At 35.7% G+C, this 21,303-nt stretch overlaps 1 protein-coding gene and 1 long non-coding RNA gene across 2 annotated transcripts in view; one reads left to right on the plus strand and one right to left on the minus strand.

The window, feature by feature from the left end:
- Positions 1–21,303, plus strand: part of phactr3b (phosphatase and actin regulator 3b) — a 97,961-nt gene that overhangs the window by 53,997 nt on the left and 22,661 nt on the right. Inside the window, exon 9 of the mRNA XM_082156463.1 lies at positions 1,503–1,656. Coding sequence (XP_082012589.1) covers positions 1,503–1,656 — 154 coding nt within the window. The remainder of the gene's footprint in view (positions 1–1,502; positions 1,657–21,303) is intronic.
- The window catches only part of LOC309488400, a 204,459-nt gene that overhangs the window by 24,914 nt on the left and 158,242 nt on the right, over positions 1–21,303 (minus strand). The window lies entirely within an intron of this gene.

The raw sequence follows: 21,303 nt of genomic DNA on the forward strand, positions 1-21,303 counted from the left end.
CTTCTAATGCGTCTGCTGTCAGAGAGAAACAGACACACTGCAAACACACAGGGAACACTGGGACTGAAACAGGGCATGATCAACTCACAGCAAAGTTGGAGGAGGCAGATGTTTGGAAATGACAAAATGACATTTTAAAAACATTGAAATAAAGACTATGTCTTGCTAAAGCTAATTTTATGGCAGTTATTTATAAACAAAGATTGACTGGAAATTACACACAAACATGTTCTGTTCACAAGTGATATTTACCCTGATTTATCTTTGTTTTCCTCACACATCACATATATCACATTTCCATTTCCAGCTCTTCTCTGACACTGCTTGATAAACAAATACTTTTGAAAAAAGTTTATTAGGAGAAAAATGATTGGTTGTTGTTTTAATGCCACTATATTCTAAATAATTTTACACAGTCATAAAAAAAACAATATACAGTTTTATACAGTGAATATTGAAATTATGTTATGTTATGTAAGGGATAATGTAGCGAGGCGGCCGCCTCGCTCTACATTATCCCGCTTATTACATGGCTACCTACCAAATAAATCAATAATTTGACACAAAATATTGATTTAAAAACGATTGTATTGCTTCCGCTAAAGAAAATAGTTTGTTCCGTCTCTACGGTTAGAATCCTGCGTCCATAGCAACGCTCTGTTTTTCATGGCAACGGTGTGTTATACTTAGCAGCGTCTGTTATCTAGAAATAACACTCCGCATTCTACATTAGAATTTAACTAAGCCATGGAATAAGTTATGTTATGTTGTTATATGTTATATAATGTTATTTGTTATGTTATGTTATGTTGTTATGTTATTTGTTATGTTATGTTATGTTATATGTTATATGTTATATGTTATGTTATGTTATTTGTTATGTTATGTTATATGTTATATGTTATATGTTATATGTTATATGTTATGTTATGTTATGTTGTTATGTTATTTGTTATGTTATGTTATGTTGTTATGTTATTTGTTATGTTATGTTATGTTATATGTTATGTTATGTTATGTTATATGTTATATGTTATGTTATGTTATGTTATTTGTTATGTTATGTTATATGTTATATGTTATATGTTATGTTGTTATGTTATTTGTTATGTTATATGTTATGTTATTTGTTATGTTATGTTATGTTATATGTTATATGTTATATGTTATATGTTATATGTTATATGTTATGTTATGTTATGTTATGTTATGTTATTTGTTATGTTATGTTATATGTTATATGTTATGTTGTTATGTTATTTGTTATGTTATGTTATGTTATGTTATATGTTACGTTACGTTACGTTACGTTACGTTACGTTATGTTACGTTATGAATTATATTATGTCGTGGGCATGGATGTGCCTATAATTGACCCTTGTTTGTGCAGATTTCTGATCTGAGTTCATTTGACCATCATTAATGATCATGTGTGTGTGTGTGTGTGTGTGTGTGTGTGTGTGTGTGTGTGTGTGTGTGTGTGTGTGTGTGTGTGTGTGCAGGTACGCTTCCACGGCGGATAAGGAAAGAGCTTCTGGCGGTGAAGCTGCGTAACAGGCCCAGTAAACAGGAGCTGGAGGACAGGAACATCTTCCCTGTGCGCAGTGATCAGGAACGACAGGAGATACGCCAACAGATCGAAATGAAGCTTGCCAAGTGAGTCTGGAGTAAAGTTTCATACACAAATGTTTTATATGCACTACTGTACAAAAGTTTGGGGTCCGTACCATTTTTTTATATGCTTAGATTCATCAAGGACTCATTCATTTGATTTAAAAGTGTCAGTTGTGTTACAACAGATTTCTCGGTTACACTTTATAATAACTGCATGATATGAATCATTAGTTAAGCATTAGTAAATAGTTAATTCATAATTTATAAAGCATTAATAGACATTAATAATCAGTTTATAAATACAGCTATAAATGCTTTGTTCTTGATTTATAAGCATATCTATAATGAGTTTAATAATTGTATTTTCATACTTTATTAATGATATATTTATCATTTCTAAATTATGTATTACATTATTTACAAACCAGTTATTTAGGAGTTTTCAGTGGTTCATAAGATCATTTAGAAAGTGTAAGTTTAAGTGTCAATGATTAATATACTATTTAAATGTACATTTATTTACTTTTTATTTAGACATATAATAATAGTTACTCAGCGTGTTAATAAATGCTTTTTTAACACATATTCCTACTGTAATTCATGATTAATTAAGGTAGTTATAAAACATTTAATAGTTGTCAGAACTGTTTTTGTGAGCTCATCTAAAGTGAGGTCTAGTTATGCCTCGTAAAGCTTTTACAAAGGAGATTTAAAGGTTCGGTTATCTTCTAAACAGAAAAAGGAAACAATCAAAACACAGGGTTAATAAAAAAAAGTTAAAAAGTTAAATAATAAAAATAAAGCATTTATTAACACACTGAGTAACTATTACTATATGTCTAAATAATAAAGTGTTTATTAATCATTTACTTACATATGCTTATAAATCAAGAATAAAACATTTATAGCTATATTTATAAACTACTTATTAATGTCTATTAATGCTTTATAAATGATGAATTAACTATTTACTAATGCCCAACTGATGATTCATAGCATGCAGTTATCATAAAGTGTTACCGATTTCTCTTTTAATAAATGCTTGAATTAACATTCTATTAATCAAAGGATCCTGAAAAAACATATGAAGCAACATGAAGACTGGAGCAAATATACTGAGAATTAAGCTTTGATCACTGGAATAAATTACATTATTTCACAATTTTACTGTATTTTTGATCAAATACATGCATTTTGGTAAGCATTAGAGACTTCTTTCAATCTTAGACCAATCTTCAGAATCTTACCGACCCCAAACTATTGAATGGTAGCATACTAATTTCTATAATAAAATCTATGTAGTTTAAATCAGTGGTTCTGAACAGAGGCTTTGCTTCAGGACTCTGACTGTACATTGAACATTGAGTGCAAGCACAGGCTGAGAAGCTCTACATTTTAAAGATGGTCGAATTACTCATGCAATGAAAACTAATCAAGAAAACAAACTTTCCAGTTCGTTATTTAGCTGTGGAATGCGCATGTCATATTGACTTTATCCCCAATGCTGGACTTTGAATTCATAAACTCGGATTCAACTATGATTAAGCTCTTAAAGTAATACTTTGCCTCAAAAATGAGAATTTGGTCATTATTAACCAATCTTCGGGACTTGGAGAACAGAAGTGGACATTTATTGTTATGTCGCGATACAAGATATTAATGAGTGATCTGTGTCTGTTTAGGTGTTGTATGAGTGTCTCTGAGGCTGGTTTTTGGTGTTCAGTCTTCAGCTTAATGTCATGCAGTGTGTGTGTGTGTGTGTGTACAGCACATATTAACCAGTAGGGGGAGTTATGACCTTTTTTCTGTGATCACACACTAATATTGTCAGCCTTGCTTTTCTATGGTGGACTGAGATGGGCATGGCAAAACCCTTATTCTCTAGTAATTTTTGTGTTAATTTCGGGTTTGTGTGATTTTGAAGTGTGCTTTGGATCATTGAAATGTCCAATGTCCAGATTTAACATATGATACCATTCAAAGCTGTCTTGGGGCCTTTGAATGAAAACCTTTTTAGCAGTCAAAACTTCTGTCAACGCTAGATACCTTTAGTTTTGTTTTCAACCTATTTGGTCTCACACAACCCATTTCCACTGAAAGGTCATGTGACTCCGGCAAACTGTAGGCGCATGAGATTGTTATTTGGTGACAGAAAGGGCTTTTTTATGGAAACCCTTCCAGAGAAGTGGTGATTATGTACAGTATAGGTGGCGTCTAATGATAGTTTTGCAGATTTTCTGAACTAACGTCTGCAGTTCTCCAACTATGATCCTCACAGCTTTTTTAAACTTGTATTTTGGTGGTGTGAAAAAGGATCTATTAACAGATTTGTTCAAATAAATCAGAGTCAGACAGTGGGGTGGATCTTACAAAAGGTAAACGGTTTCGATACTTTAGGGTGGAGAAGGATCAGACAAACCTTTTTATTATCTGTCTCTACTGAAAGCTTTAGGCTTCAGCTTTTAGGGTAGCCAGATGTCCTGTTTTTCCTGGGAAATACAGGACTACCCCATGCATAACAGGACATCTGCTCACTGTAAGTGGTTTGAAAGCCATTTCATGGAGAGGAAAAACAATCAATGGTACAAATTGAAAGCCTGCTCATTCTTACAGAAGCAATTCATGTTTGTGATGCAGTGGAATTTTTCTCTTAGTATTCTCACTTTGATTTTCGCTTCCAGTTTTCTTGTCACAAAGGTGGATTCCTGTATTTTTTTATTTTTTTATTTATAGTGGTTGCATAATTCAAGCATCCTCATGAGATGGAATTGTTTGTCATTTATGTTTCTTGCTTAAGTCATTAACTGGTTATGCCTCCTCAGTGACCGGGTGATAAACAGCAGTTTCTGCCAGTGTGCGCTCGGCTCCAGTGTATTCCTCCTCAGCTGTGATTATCAGTGAACTAATAAAATATTAATGGAGAACATTGTGTGTAATCCCAGTGGTTGTAAATAACTGGGGAGTTGCTGGAGTAAGAAGAACAGAGCAGAGAGAGAGAATGGAAGACTGTCTAATGAAAGATTTTACTAAGCAACATGCTTTGCTTTGCTCTGTGAAGCGAGGCTTTACTGTCTGGTCCGATTAACCCAACAAACATCTCCTGAGCTTCACCCTTCAGTTAGTACACAGTATAAACTAGATTTTAAAGTGGTTATTGACATTTTATTTGAAATGGGATTTTGTCGATAACAATACTATATTTTGTTTGTTTTTGTGATGGTATCTATCTTTCCAGAAACTGCATCTGAAGTGGCATTTATATGTTTTTACACACACTGGTTAGTGCAGCTCAGAGGTGGCTTGAATACATCTACGGTTACATAAATAATGCTATAAGATTTTGTTTTTGTCACTGTCATGTGACCTATGGCATCGCTCCCGTGGCCTCATGGGATAGTAAGTGTCCATCGTAATCTCGCCGGAAGTAGTAGGTCGCCCGGGGTACTGTTCACCCACTGCTTTATGAACACTATGAATTCGGACACACTACTTGGCTCACATACTGTTTTTCGTCTAATATGCGGTATGAAAATGGGCCTATTAGGACACAGGACTGTCTTAATTAGTGAGTCATTCATTCAAATGATTCGTTCAAATGGCTGGTTGATTTCATTGAATCATTTACTAAATTGATCAGACTCTAATGATGAATGACAAAATAACCTTGTATTAGAGCATAGTGTATTAGTGCATAGTGTATTAGTGCATAGTGTATTAGTACATAGTGTATTAGTGCATAGTGTATTAGTGCATAGTGTATAAGTGCATAGTGTATTAGTGCATAGTGTATAAGTGCATAGTGTATTAGAGCATAGTGTATTAGTGCATAGTGTATAAGTGTATAGTGTATTAGAGCATAGTGTATTAGAGCATAGTGTATTAGTGCATAGTGTATAAGTGCATAGTGTATTAGAGCATAGTGTATTATAGCATAGTGTATTAGTACATATAGTGTATTAGAGCATAGTGTATTAGTACATATAGTGTATTAGAGCATAGTGTATTAGAGCATAGTGTATTAGTGCATAGTGTATTAGTACATAGTGTATTAGAGCATAGTGTATTAGTGCATAGTGTATTAGTGCATAGTGTATTAGTGCATAGTGTATAAGTGCATAGTGTATTAGTGCATAGTGTATAAGTGCATAGTGTATTAGAGCATAGTGTATTAGTACATAGTGTATTAGTGCATAGTGTATTAGTGCATAGTGTATTAGTGCATAGTGTATAAGTGCATAGTGTATTAGTGCATAGTGTATAAGTGCATAGTGTATTAGTGCATATTGTATTAGTGCATAGTGTATAAGTGCATAGTGTATAAGTGCATAGTGTATTAGTGCATAGTGTATTAGTGCATAGTGTATAAGTGCATAGTGTATTAGTGCATAGTGTATAAGTGCATAGTGTATTAGTGCATAGTGTATTAGTGCATAGTGTATAAGTACATAGTGTATTAGAGCATAGTGTATTAGTGCATAGTGTATTAGAGCATAATGTATTAGTGCATAGTGTATAAGTGCATAGTGTATTAGAGCATAGTGTATTAGTGCATAGTGTATAAGTGCATAGTGTATTAGAGCATAGTGTATTAGAGCATAGTGTATTAGAGCATAGTGTATTAGTGCATAGTGTATAAGTGCATAGCGTATTAGTGCTAGTGTATTAGTGCTAGTGTATTAGTGCATAGTGTATAAGTGTATAGTGTATTAGTGCATAGTGTATTAGAGCATAGTGTATTAGTGCATAGTGTATAAGTGCATAGTGTATAAGTGCATAGTGTATTAGAGCATAGTGTATTAGTGCTTAGTGTATAAGTGTATAGTGTATTAGAGCATAGTGTATTAGAGCATAGTGTATTAGTGCATAGTGTATAAGTGCATAGTGTATTAGAGCATAGTGTATTATAGCATAGTGTATTAGTACATATAGTGTATTAGAGCATAGTGTATTAGTACATATAGTGTATTAGAGCATAGTGTATTAGAGCATAGTGTATTAGACTAGAGCATAGTGTATTAGTACATAGTGTATAAGTGCATAGTGTATTAGAGCATAGTGTATTATAGCATAGTGTATTAGTACATATAGTGTATTAGAGCATAGTGTATTAGTACATATAGTGTATTAGAGCATAGTGTATTAGAGCATAGTGTATTAGAGCATAGTGTATTAGACTAGAGCATAGTGTATTAGTACATAGTGTATAAGTGCATAGTGTATTAGAGCATAGTGTATTATACCATAGTGTATTAGTACATATAGTGTATTAGAGCATAGTGTATTAGAGCATAGTGTATTAGAGCATAGTGTATTAGACTAGAGCATAGTGTATTAGTGCATAGTGTATAAGTGCATAGTGTATTAGAGCATAGTGTATTAGTGCATAGCGTATTAGTCAAGTCAAGTCAAGTTTATTTGTATAGCGCTTTTCACAATTCAGATTGTATCAAAGCAGCTTCACAGTATTAAATTTAAATAATACAACAAAGTTTGTTTCAAGAGGAATTTATTGATTGATAAAATTAAATTAAATATCCCCAAAATATCCCCAACTGAGCAAGCCAAAGGCAACAGTGGCAAGGAACCGAAAAACTCCATCAAGTGACCTAATGGTGTCCTAAAACTCCATCAGGTGACCTAATGGAGAAAAAAAAACCTTGGGAGAACCCAGGCTCAGTCGGGGGCCAGTTCTCCTCTGGCATTTATGAGCTAGAGGCCGGATTGTAGTTTGAACTGTGGGATAATATGAATGCCTGGCTGAAGAGATGCGACTTTAATCTAGTTTTAAACTGGGAGAGCGAGTCTGAGCAACGAACAGTATCAGGAAGACTATTCCAGAGTTTTGGAGCCAAATGTGAGAATGCTCTCCCTCCTTTGGTGGTTCTGGATATCCTAGGTATGACCAAAAGCCTTGAATTTAGTGATCTTAAAGAGCGCGATGGATTATAGGGCGATAGAAGATCCGTTAAATAGACTGGAGCTAAGCCGTTTAGGGCTTTATAAGTCAGTAGCAATACCTTGTAATTAATACGGAACTTTATAGGTAACCAATGCAGTGATGATAAAATCGGTGTTATATGATCATATTTTCTTGACCTCGTAAGAACTCTAGCGGCGGCATTTTGGACTAACTGTAGCTTGTTTATTGAGGATGCAGGACAACCAGCTAATAAGGCATTACAGTAATCCAGTCTCGAGGTCCTGAATGCATGAACTAACTTTTCTGCATCAGAAACTGATAGCATATTACGTAGCTTAGCAATGTTTCTAAGGTGGAAAAAGGCTGTTTTTGTAACATATGAAATATGATTTTCAAAAGACAGGTTGCAATCGAGTATAACACCCAGGTCTTTTACTGTAGAGGATAAAGTAACAGGACATCCTATGATGTTAAAGTTGTATTGTGCGAGGTTTTGTGGGCGGTTTTTTGAACCGATAAGTATTACCTCTGTCTTGTCTGGATTTAATAAAAGAAAATTACGCGTCATCCAATCTTTTATATCTTTAACACACTCTGTCAATTTGGAAAATTTAGCGTTTTCAATCCGGCCTTGATGAAATATATATTTGAGTGTCATCAGCATAACAATGGAAACTAATTCCATGTTTCCTTATAATATTTCCAAGTGGCATCATATATATTGAAAATAACAGAGGGCCTAATACAGATCCCTGCGGCACTCCATAGTTTACTGGAGTTATGATCGATTTTTCTCCATTTAAATAGACAAAATGGTAGCGGTCAGATAGGTATGATTTGAACCAGCTTAGTGCTTGTCCTTGAACACCAGTATAATTTTGTAGTCGATCTAAGAGTATTGTGTGATCTATAGTATCGAACGCAGCACTAAGATCAAGTAAAACTAGTATTGAGATACAGCCTTGGTCAGAAGCTAAAAGTAAATCATTTGTGATTTTAACGAGCGCAGTTTCAGTGCTATGATGCGGTCTGAATCCAGACTGAAACTTTTCATAGATATCATTTTGTTGCAAGAAAGAGCCCAGTTGAGCGGACACCACTTTTTCTAATATTTTAGACATAAATGGAAGATTTGAAATGGGTCTATAATTTGCTAGATTATTATGATCTAATTGTGGTTTCTTAATGAGAGGTTTTATAACTGCCAGTTTAAATGTTCTTGGAACATGACCTAGAGATAAAGACGAGTTAATAATATTGAGGAGAGGCTCTTCCACTACAGGTAACACTTCTTTCAGTAGTTTAGTTGGTATAGGATCTAATAAACATGTTGTTGTTTTAGATGAAGTGATAAGTTTATTTAACTCTTTTTGTTCTATAGTTGTAAAGCACTGTAATTGTTCTTTCGGGGTGATAATTGAAGCTGAATTATAAGGCGCGATTGAAGATTGAACGTTTACAATTGTGGTTCTGATGCTTTCTATTTTCTCAGTGAAGAAGTTCATGAAATCATTACTACTGAACTGTAACGGGATATTTTGTTCGGGTGACGTCTGTTTATTTGTTAGTCTAGCCACGGTGTTAAATAAAAACCTTGGATTATTTTGGTTGTTTTCTATTAGTTTGCGGAGGTGCTCAGCCCTGGCCGCTTTTAGGGCCTTTTTATAACGTGACATACTGTCTTTCCACGCGATTCTAAAGATCTCTATATTAGTTTGTTTCCATTTACGCTCTAAAATACGGGTTTCTCTCTTTAAAACATGCGTAGTATTGTTATACCATGGTGCTTTATTTTTTTCTCTGACCTTTTTTAATTTAATAGGTGCAACCACATCCAATGTTCTAGAGAGAATGGTGCTCATAGTGCTAGTTAGTTCTTCTAGTTCATCTGTTTGTTTGGGTTCAGGCGGCAGCTGAGACAGATTAGATAAGCAATTTGAGAAATTATCTATGGTGGATGGGAGGATTGTTCTGCCTGGTTGATAACGCGACGCCGCATGACATATTACAGCAGTACGTAATATGCAAGTTACCATGTAGTGATCAGTGACTTCATCACTTTGTGGAATGATATCTATATCGGTTGGATCGGTTCCATGTGATATAATTAAATCGAGTGTATGATTAAGACGATGTGTTGGTCCGGTGACGTTTTGCTTGACCCCAAATGAATTTAATAAATCTGTAAACGCAGCTCCTAACGCATCATTTGGATTATCTACGTGTATATTAAAATCTCCAACAATTAATGCTTTATCGACATTGACTAATAGGTCTGAGAGAAAATCTGCAAACTCTTTTAGGAAATCAGCGTAAGGCCCTGGCGGTCTATATACGGTAGCCAAGGCTAGAGATAATAGGGATGTTTTTCTAACATCTAAGAGCGTAACATTTAGTACAAGTACTTCAAATGAAATAAACTTATAACCCGTTTTCTGGGTAACATTTAGAATATCTTTATAAATGGTTGCAACACCTCCTCCACGACCAATCAGACGGGGCTCATGCTTATAACAGTATCCAGGAGGAGTAGACTCATTAATACCGAAATAATCATTTGGTTTAAGCCAGGTTTCAGTAAGGCAAAGTACATCGAAGCTATTATCTGTGACTATTTCATTTACAATAACTGCCTTAGGTGTGAGTGATCTAATGTTTAGAAGACCTAGCTTTAGAAATAGTTTTTGTTTACTAATAGCAACATTTTCTGTTTTAATAACAATTAGATTTTTCCTAGATCCTGCAGTAGATTTAATATTTGATCTCACAAAACGAGGAATAGACACGGTTTCTATGCAATGTTCTACACTAGTATTTATATCAGTTGAATTGGTGCAGCAGAGACTATGATTTGGACTTTTGGTTACTAGTCAAAGGGTATTTAACATTTTGGAGATGTTATCTGACAGAAGAGCCGCTCCGAATCTGCTTGGGTGTAAGCCATCAGCACGGAAAAGCCTAGGACGCTCCCAAAACAGATTCCAATTATTTACAAAGAGCAGTTTCTGCTCATTGCACCATGACATTAACCATTCATTTAGCGCAAATAATCTGCTGAACTTTTCATGCCCTAGTCGGTACGTGGGAAGCGGTCCTGACACAATGATCGTTGTTTCAGGCGATGTGCTGCATACCGTATCGAATAGATTCCTGAAGTCTTTCTTCAGAATCTCCGTCTGGCGCTGCCTGATGTCGTTCACTCCCGCGTGCAGGACCACAGTTCCGACGCGCTCGTCACCGTTCAGGATCTCGGGAACGCGAGCAGCGATTTCAGAAACACGAGCACCAGGAAAGCAGTGACTTTGCACCTTACTTTTACCTAACGTAGCGTGTACGTGCCGAACGATGGAATCGCCGATGATCACAGCATCGTGTTCTGTTTCGCGTAGAGGGGAGAAGCGGTTTTGTGTGGATAACTCGAAAACCGGGAGGGTCGGAGAAAGTCTTGGTCTAAACCTGACTCGCGTCTTCCGCTGCGGAACCACCCAGGCTTCGTGGTGGCGTGTTGGAGCCGGAGTGAACGAGACCATGGCTGATTGCGACCGATGCTGAGGAACGCACGGAGTAGACGCGGTCGGAGTCAGCGGGTTAGTAACGTTAAACACTGATTTGTGTGCATCGGCACGTGATGTTTCAAGAGCCAAACACCGGTCTCTCAGCTCGGCCTGTCTCAATAAAAGGTTGTGGATCTGTTTCTCAACAGCTTCCAGCTCAGACTGCAGTGCGTGCAGCTCAAATGTGTCCTCACCTGCACCAAACGGTAGACTACTTACATCTGATATATTCGCCATTTTAACAGATGGACAGTGAGTTAGCAACGAAGCTACCAGTGATGCTATCAATATTAATACAAATTTATATTATAAGTTTGTTTGTTTGTAAGTGAGTGTGGAGAAGACGCGTTCAGCCGTGATCCACGGACGTAACCTTTAAGAGTATGCAGCGTTGGATCACTAATAGGCTTGAGACGCGTCTGCTCAACAGTCCGCGTTGTAACTATGAGGTTTTTTAGGTTTTTTTAGTGGTAGGGGTGTAGAGTAGACGCACGATAGGCGAAAAAAAATAAAAAATGTTTGTTTATAAGTGAGTGTGGAGAAGACGCGTTCAGCCGTGATCCACGGACGTAACCTTTAAGAGTATGCAGCGTTGGATCACTAATAGGCTTGAGACGCGTCTGCTCAACAGTCCGCGTTGTAACAATGAGGTTTGAGCAGTAACATTAGTGCTTCTCAGTGAGGAAAAGTAGAAAATCTTCGTTGTAAGCGAGTTTAAAGAGAAAAATCAAGAATTATAAATCAAATCGATAGAGCTCCAAAAACAACAACGCATTCAGACGCAACGCATGATAATAACAGGACAAGACATTACTCACCGTGTTTGTTGAGTGATTCTTACTCACCTGAGCTTTTATGAACTCAAAGGCGCGAGAGAAAATAGATAAATAAAAATAGCTGAGCGCACGGGTGGCGCGTTAACAGGCTAGCGAATTACTAGCGTGTTGTGCTAGTAGTAACGGAAGCGAGCGATGTCAGGGTTGGGTAAGCTGTATTTAGTAGTAATATAAACAACTAGAAATTGTAGTAAATGATGGTTCAAAACAAGGAAATACGAGGCTAAGACGGAGCTTACAGTACCGAAGCAAGCACACTCACAGCAGGCAGCGAGGCAGAGAGAAAAATCAAGAATTATAAATCAAATCGATAGAGCTCCAAAAACAACAACGCATTCAGACGCAACGCATGATAATAACAGGACAAGACATTACTCACCGTGTTTGTTGAGTGATTCTTACTCACCTGAGCTTTTATGAACTCAAAGGCGCGAGCGCGCGAGAGAAAATAAATAAATAAAAATAGCTGAGCGCACGGGTGGCGCGTTAACAGGCTAGCGAATTACCAGCGTGTTGTGCTAGTAGTAACGGAAGCCAGCGATGTTGGGTAAGCTGTATTTAGTAGTAGTATAAACAACTAGAAATTGTAGTAAATGATGGTTCAAAACAAGGAAATACGAGGCTATACGAGGCTAATACGAGGCTAATACGGAGCTTACAGCACCGAAGCAGACAAACTCACAGCAGGCAGCGAGGCAGACGCTCTGAGTCGCTAGTGTATTAGTGCATAGTGTATAAGTGCATAGTGTATCAGTGCATAGTGTATAAGTGCATAGTGTATAAGTGCATAGCGTATTAGTGCATAGTGTATAAGTGCATAGTGTATTAGTGCTAGTGTATTAGTGCATAGTATATAAGTGCATAGTGTATAAGTGTAGTGTATTAGTGCATAGTGTATTAGTGCATAGTGTATTAGAGCATAGTGTATTAGTGCATAGTGTATAAGTGCATAGTGTATTAGAGCATAGTGTATTAGAACATAGTGTATTAGTGCATAGTGTATAAGTGCATAGTGTATTAGAGCATAGTGTATTAGAGCATAGTGTATTAGTGCATAGTGTATTAGTGCATAGTGTATTAGAGCATAGTGTATTAGTGCATAGTGTATAAGTGTATAGTGTATTAGAGCATAGTGTATTAGAGCATTGTGTATTAGTGCATAGTGTATAAGTGCATAGTGTATTAGAGCATAGTGTATTAGAGAATAGTGTATTAGTGCATAGTGTATTAGTGCATAGTGTATTAGTGCATAGTGTATTAGAGCATAGTGTATTAGAGCATAGTGTATTAGTGCATAGTGTATTAGAGCATAGTGTATTTGAGCATAGTGTATAAGTGCATAGTGTATTAGAGCATAGTGTATTAGAGCATAGTGCATTAGTGCATAGTGTATTAGAGCATAGTGTATTAGTGCATAGTGTATTAGAGCATGGTGTATTATTAGAGCATAGTGTATTAGTGCATAGTGTATTAGAGCATGGTGTATTATTAGAGCATAGTGTATTAGTACATAGTGTATTAGAGCATAGTGTATTAGAGCATAGTGTATAAGTGCATAGTGTATTAGAGCATAGTGTATTAGTGCATAGTGTATTAGAGCATGGTGTATTATTAGAGCATAGTGTATTAGTACATAGTGTATTAGTGCATAGTGTATTAGAGCATAGTGTATTAGAGCATAGTGTATTAGTGCATAGTGTATTAGAGCATAGTGTATTAGTGCATAGTGTATTAGAGCATGGTGTATTATTAGAGCATAGTGTATTAGTGCATAGTGTATTAGAGCATGGTGTATTATTAGAGCATAGTGTATTAGTACATAGTGTATTAGAGCATAGTGTATTAGAGCATAGTGTATAAGTGCATAGTGTATTAGAGCATAGTGTATTAGTGCATAGTGTATTAGAGCATGGTGTATTATTAGAGCATAGTGTATTAGTACATAGTGTATTAGTACATAGTGTATTAGTGCATAGTGTATTAGAGCATAGTGTATTAGTGCAGTGTATTAGTGCATAGTGTATAAGTGCATAGTGTATTAGTACAGGGGTTCCCAAACTTTTCCATGACAAGGCCCCCCAAATACTACTAGGTTCTGGCCAAGGCCCCCCTTTTGCAGGATGTGTTATTGAACCCATCGACAATACTGCGGCAAATGTAGAAATAAATAAATAAAACATCTAGGTGAACATCAGATTATGTGATGGTGTTTGATACCAGCCAATCAGAAAGATTATAGAGATGAACCGATTACAATTTTCAAGACCGATTCCGATTTTTCATTGAGTTTGACCTGCCGATACAGATTTTAGCCGATTCTGATTTAATTTTTTCTAACCACTTTACAGCACACACAAATATTTATTTTCTATAAATATATTTTTTTTATAAAACACCACTTTTACCCAAACTGATTAATAAAAACAAGTTTAAATGGGTACATTTTCTATAAATATTTTTGAGTCTTCATTTTCTTTTCTGACATAGCCTACTCCAGTTCTTGTTAAAACACACTATAGCCTACATGCAAATTATGTGCATTTTTGGTACTTTTTGTGTGAAATCATATTTATTTTGTCCATCAAAAGTGTGCTTTCGCTTTAATTGAGCGTGAGCAGCGCAGCAAAAATAGACTCGGCGCCGAAACCCTCCGCTTCACTACTGCTCACGGCACGCGACGCTCCTGCTTGACGCTCACGCGCTGCTCCTGCTCGCGGTGTGAATGCACTCACTGAACATGCACGGCGAAAAAAAATTTGCGCCGCTCGCGGTCTGAAACGGCCGTAATTCACAAGGTTTCCTACATGTGCGTTCTGTGTGCACGTGTGATGCTGATGTTACGCAATGTTAATCATGCGGCGCCCGAGTGCATTTGAATCGGCATATGTCAGACTGAAAATCGCCCGAAAATCTGCCAATTCTGGTCACCAGCCGATCAATCAGTTCATCTCTAAAAGATTAGCATTAAAAGTATAATGTTCAGATAGGCTATGCAACAAATTTATTATAATGTTATTTCATAACAATACTCATATTAACACTTTTTTTTGTGTGACGTTTTTTAACTTTTTTTTCCGCTTTTTTTTCCCAACTTGCTGCGGCCCCCCTGGCGCCCCCTGGCGGCCCCCCAGGGGGCCGCGGCCCCCAGTTTGAAAACCCCTGTATTAGTACATAGTGTATTAGAGCATAGTGTATAAGTGCATAGTGTATTAGTGCATAGTGTATAAGTGCATAGTGTATTAGTGCATAGTGTATTAGTGCATAGTGTATAAGTGCATAGTGTATTAGTGCATAGTGTATAAGTGCATAGTGTATAAGTGCATAGTGTATAAGTGCATAGTGTATAAGTGCATAGCGTATTAGTGCATAGTGTATAAGTGCATAGTGTATTAGTGCATAGTGTATAAGTGCATAGTGTATAAGTGCATAGCGTATTAGTGCATAGTGTATAAGTGCATAGTGTATTAGTGCATAGTGTATAAGTCAAGTCACCTTCATTTATATAACGCTTTTAACAAAATAGATTGTTTCAAAGCAGCTTTACAGTGAGAATAGGAAATTTCAGTAACAGAGATTGTTTTGGCTTTACAACAGCTCTAGAATAACGTTATTGTCCAGCTAAAGTTAGTTTTGACTGATTGATTCACTTCCTTGCAAAGATCATTAGTTATTAACTTAGGGCCGCTAACATGACACCGTTCTAACAGAAAACCCTCAATGCGCTTAAAAATGTAGAATAAAGAGTTATTTATCGCTTCCGCGTAACCATGTGAACCGGAATTATCCCGACAACGTTTTATCTGTACAGAGGTAAAGGGAAGGGAAGGAGGCCTTCACAGGGGAGGGACTGGTTGACACTTCAGGGCTGCGTTGTTGTCGTGTCCGGGCGCAGGTCCTTCATCAGATCTGGATACGGCCTGGATACTGCCTGGATTCGACGGACTGCGGTAAACCTCGGGATAAACAGAGAGACTAATATTAGCATAGTGCTAATTATGGCACTTATAATATTATAATAATAGCACTTGTATGCGTGTATAGTGTATGAGTGCATAGTGTATAAGTACATAGGGCCCTATCTTACACCCTATCTTACGCAATGCAGCGCCAAGCGCAATGCAAGTGTTTTTTGCTAGTTTTGCTAGTTTTTTGAATTTGCGCCCATTTGTGCGCCCATGGGCTGCTGGTCTGAAAACAAGGTGTGTTCTGGCGCATTGTTGGCACGTTGCTATTCTGAGGAACAGAAATAGACTGAGCCATTGACCAACTGAAACCTGCTCTAAAGTCAATGGCGCAATATTATTATTTTTGTTATTTAAAGAATGCGGTAGTAATGTGCGCCTATGCGGGTCCACAACGCACGCACACTCTGCTTATTACACACACAGGGACGCACAGCAGCACACAAACATGCTAAATATTTTAAATAAAAGGATTACAATGTAAAAGATTATTATTGTGTACATAAAGATATGGTGGAATCCGGCTTGTCCCGTATATGATCTGCTTGCACACTTTTACCTCGCGCACGAGCAGATCCGTTTGCGCTCTGGAGACGCGTTCGGCCTTTCCACTATCAAATTCCGTCATGTAAATAGCGAATCCGCCATGGCGCGAGCACAACTGGCTTTTAAAGGGAATGGGAGAAGAGATTCTGATTGGTTTAATGCACGTAAATCCCAAAACACACCCATTACTCATTAAGAGAATAGAGACAACCCTTTTAGACCATGTGCCGGGAGCGCCGACCATTTTTCCCATCGCTAAATTAGCAAAAGTGTATTCGGACACGCCCTAAGTGAACTTGTGCCCTGCGCTTTAGACCATGTGCTTAGATTGTTCAAATAGGGCCCATAGTGTAAAAGTGCATAGTGTATAAGTGCATAGTGTATAAGTATGTAGTGTATAAATATATAATGTATAAGTGCATAGTGTATAAGTATGTAGTGTATAAATATATAATGTATAAGTGCATAGTTTATAAGTTCATAATGTATAAGTGTGTAGTGTTTAAGTGCATAGTGTTTAAGTGCGTAGTGTATAAGTATGTAGTGTATAAGTGCATAGTGTTTAAGTGCGTAGTGTAAAAGTACGTAGTTTATAAGTATGTACTGTATAAGTGCATAGTGTATATGTAGTGTATAAGTGCATAGTGTATATAGTGTATAAGTACGTAGTTTATAAGTATGTAGTGTATAAGTGCATAGTGTAAAAGTGCGTAGTGTATAAGTATGTAGTGTATAAGTGCATAGTGTTTAAGTGCGTAGTGTAAAAGTACGTAGTTTATAAGTATGTAGTGTATAAGTGCATAGTGTATAGTGTACTGTATAAGTGCATAGTGTATATGTAGTGTATAAGTGCATAGTGTATATAGTGTATAAGTACGTAGTTTATAAGTATGTAGTGTATAAGTGCATAGTGTATAGTGTACTGTATAAGTGCATAGTGTATAAGTGCATAGTGTATAGTGTACTGTATAAGTGCATAGTGTATAAGTATGTAGTGTATAAGTACATAGTGTATATAGTGTATAAGTACGTAGTTTATAAGTATGTAGTGTATAAGTACGTAGTGTATAAGTATGTAGTGTATAAGTACATAGTGTATATAGTGTATAAGTACGTAGTGTATAAGTATGTAGTGTATAAGTGCATAGTGTATAAGTATGTAGTGTATAAGTACATAGTGTATATAGTGTATAAGTACGTAGTGTATAAGTATGTAGTGTATACTGTAAGTACATAGTGTTTAAGTGCATAGTGTATATAGTGTATAAGTACGTAGTTTATAAGTATGTAGTGTATAAGTACGTAGTGTATATAGTGTATAAGTACGTAGTGTATAAGTATGTAGTGTATAAGTGCATAGTGTATAGTGTACTGTATAAGTGCATAGTGTATATGTAGTGTATAAGTACATAGTGTATATAGTGTATAAGTACGTAGTTTATAAGTATGTAGTGTATAAGTACGTAGTGTATAAGTATGTAGTGTATAAGTACATAGTGTATATAGTGTATAAGTACGTAGTTTATAAGTATGTAGTGTATAAGTACGTAGTGTATAAGTATGTAGTGTATAAGTGCATAGTGTATAGTGTACTGTATAAGTGCATAGTGTATATGTAGTGTATAAGTACATAGTGTATATAGTGTATAAGTACGTAGTTTATAAGTATGTAGTGTATAAGTACGTAGTGTATAAGTATGTAGTGTATAAGTACATAGTGTATATAGTGTATAAGTACGTAGTGTATAAGTATGTAGTGTATAAGTGCATAGTGTATATAGTGTATAAGTACGTAGTGTATAAGTATGTAGTGTATAAGTACATAGTGTATATAGTGTATAAGTACGTAGTGTATAAGTATGTAGTGTATAAGTACATAGTGTATATAGTGTATAAGTACGTAGTGTATAAGTATGTAGTGTATAAGTGCATAGTGTATAGTGTACTGTATAAGTGCATAGTGTATATGTAGTGTATAAGTACATAGTGTATATAGTGTATAAGTACGTAGTTTATAAGTATGTAGTGTATAAGTACGTAGTGTATAAGTATGTAGTGTATAAGTACATAGTGTATATAGTGTATAAGTACGTAGTGTATAAGTATGTAGTGTATAAGTGCATAGTGTATAAGTATGTAGTGTATAAGTACATAGTGTATATAGTGTATAAGTACGTAGTGTATAAGTATGTAGTGTATACTGTAAGTACATAGTGTTTAAGTGCATAGTGTATATAGTGTATAAGTACGTAGTTTATAAGTATGTAGTGTATAAGTGCATAGTGTATAGTGTACTGTATAAGTGCATAGTGTATATGTAGTGTATAAGTGCATAGTGTATAAGTGCATAGTGTATAAGTACATAGTGTATAAGTGCATAGTGTATATAGTGTATAAGTACGTAGTTTATAAGTATTTAGTGTATAAGTGCATAGTGTATAGTGTACTGTATAAGTGCATAGTGTATATGTAGTGTATAAGTGCATAGTGTATATAGTGTATAAGTACGTAGTTTATAAGTATGTAGTGTATAAGTGCATAGTGTATAGTGTACTGTATAAGTGCATAGTGTATAAGTATGTAGTGTATAAGTACATAGTGTATAAGTACATAGTGTATAGTGTATAAGTACGTAGTGTATAAGTATGTAGTGTATACTGTAAGTACATAGTGTTTAAGTGCATAGTGTATAGTGAAGGTGCGTTCCATTCGACAGGGTCCATACGCAGTGTTCACTGCTTCCCTACTCCCTGAGCACGGTATATCAGTAGAAGTGGACTTCACTGACAATAACCGCTCATTTGAAACGCCCTACAAACGTCATCAAAGAAAGTCAATGACGGGGTCGCGCAGATTATGATATAACAAATATATATAGGACTACATTCATATTTAAATTTTTATTATTATATTATATATTTACAATTATATTGCACTATTTGCAACTACCTAAAATAAAATCACTTTACTTCACAAACTAGCTAAGCTAAATTATAATCATCAAAAATAGTATATGTAATATTCACAACAATAACTGTTAAAAATACTGTCATTTGTATAACAATGGCGAAATGTATGAATACTTACACACATCTACGTAAACCCCTCCATCGTTAGTTCTGACTGTTCTGACTGGTGATGACGTGGTGCGCGAAATGACAGTTGGGTGATCATCGCTCTCCTCTTCCTGTGAAGTGATGTATCGATGTTCCCTTATTCCCTATGTCGTGCGCAGTGCCCTTCGAACTGAACATGTTCGCTCCCTTCGGATTGGAATATCACTTAAGATGGCGGAATACCCTGTGAAGTCCACTTCGCAGTCCACTTACGGTCAAATGGAACGCACCTTATGTAGTGTATAAGTACATAGTGTATATAGTGTATAAGTACGTAGTTTATAAGTATGTAGTGTATAAGTGCATAGTGTTTAAGTATGTAGTGTATAAGTGCATAGTGTTTAAGTATGTAGTGTATAAGTGCATAGTGTATAAGTATGTAGTGTATAAGTGCATAGTGTATAAGTATGTAGTGTATAAGTGCATAGTGTTTAAGTATGTAGTGTATAAGTGCATAGTGTTTAAGTATGTAGTGTATAAGTGCATAGTGTATAAGTATGTAGTGTATAAGTGCATAGTGTATAAGTATGTAGTGTATAAGTGCATAGTGTATAAGTATGTAGTGTATAAGTGCATAGTGTATAAGTATGTACTGCATAAGTGCATAGTGTATAAGTATGTAGTGTATAAGTGCATAGTGTATAAGTATGTAGTGTATAAGTGCATAGTGTATAAGTATGTAGTGTATAAGTGCATAGTGTATAAGTATGTACTGCATAAGTGCATAGTGTATAAGTATGTAGTGTATAAGTACATAGTGTATATAGTGTATAGGTACGTAGTTTATAAGTATGTAGTGTATAAGTGCATAGTGTTTAAGTATGTAGTGTATAAGTGCATAGTGTTTAAGTATGTACTGCATAAATGCATAGTGTTCAAGTATGTAGTGTATAAGTGCATAGTGTATAAGTATGTAGTGTATAAGTGCATAGTGTATAAGTATGTAGTGTATAAGTGCATAGTGTATAAGTATGTACTGCATAAGTGCATAGTGTATAAGTATGTAGTGTATAAGTGCATAGTGTATAAGTATGTACTGCATAAGTGCATAGTGTTTAAGTATGTAGTGTATAAGTGCATAGTGTTTAAGTGCATAGTGTATAGTGTACTGCATACGTGCATAGTGTATAAGTATGTAGTGTATAAGTGCATAGTGTATAGTGTACTGCATACGTGCATAGTGTATAAGTATGTAGTGTATAAGTGCATAGTGTATAGTGTACTGCATACGTGCATAGTGTATAAGTATGTAGTGTATAAGTGCCTAGTGTATAGTGTACTGCATACGTGCATAGTGTATAAGTATGTAGTGTATAAGTGCATAGTGTTTAAGTGCATAGTGTTTAGGGTACTGTATAAGTATATAGTGTATAAGTACATAGTTTATAAGTATGTAGTGTATAAGTACGTAGTGTAAAAGTTCATAGTGTATAAGTACATACATTGTGGGCATTTGGGACACAACTATTGTTCATTGAACTGTTTTATAAAATCAATATAACAGTCACAATCCTGCTGATATTTGGGGAAAACAGCACCCTTGCTCGTGTGATATTGCTAAACTATATAATTTGGTATAAATATAAGACACACCTCATAGATGAAACAATAGCTGTGTATAACTTAAATGTCATTGCATTCTAACAGCATTAAAAAGGCCTCGTCATGTAGTGAAAGCGTGTGCACTCTCAAGGTGTGTTTGGATTTTGCAAAGCAAGTGACATACGCTATAATGTCAGCTCGCACATCATTAAA

Source organism: Leuciscus leuciscus (genome assembly GCF_965113295.1).
Source record: "Leuciscus leuciscus genome assembly, chromosome: 23".
Taxonomy (NCBI): domain Eukaryota; kingdom Metazoa; phylum Chordata; class Actinopteri; order Cypriniformes; family Leuciscidae; genus Leuciscus; species Leuciscus leuciscus.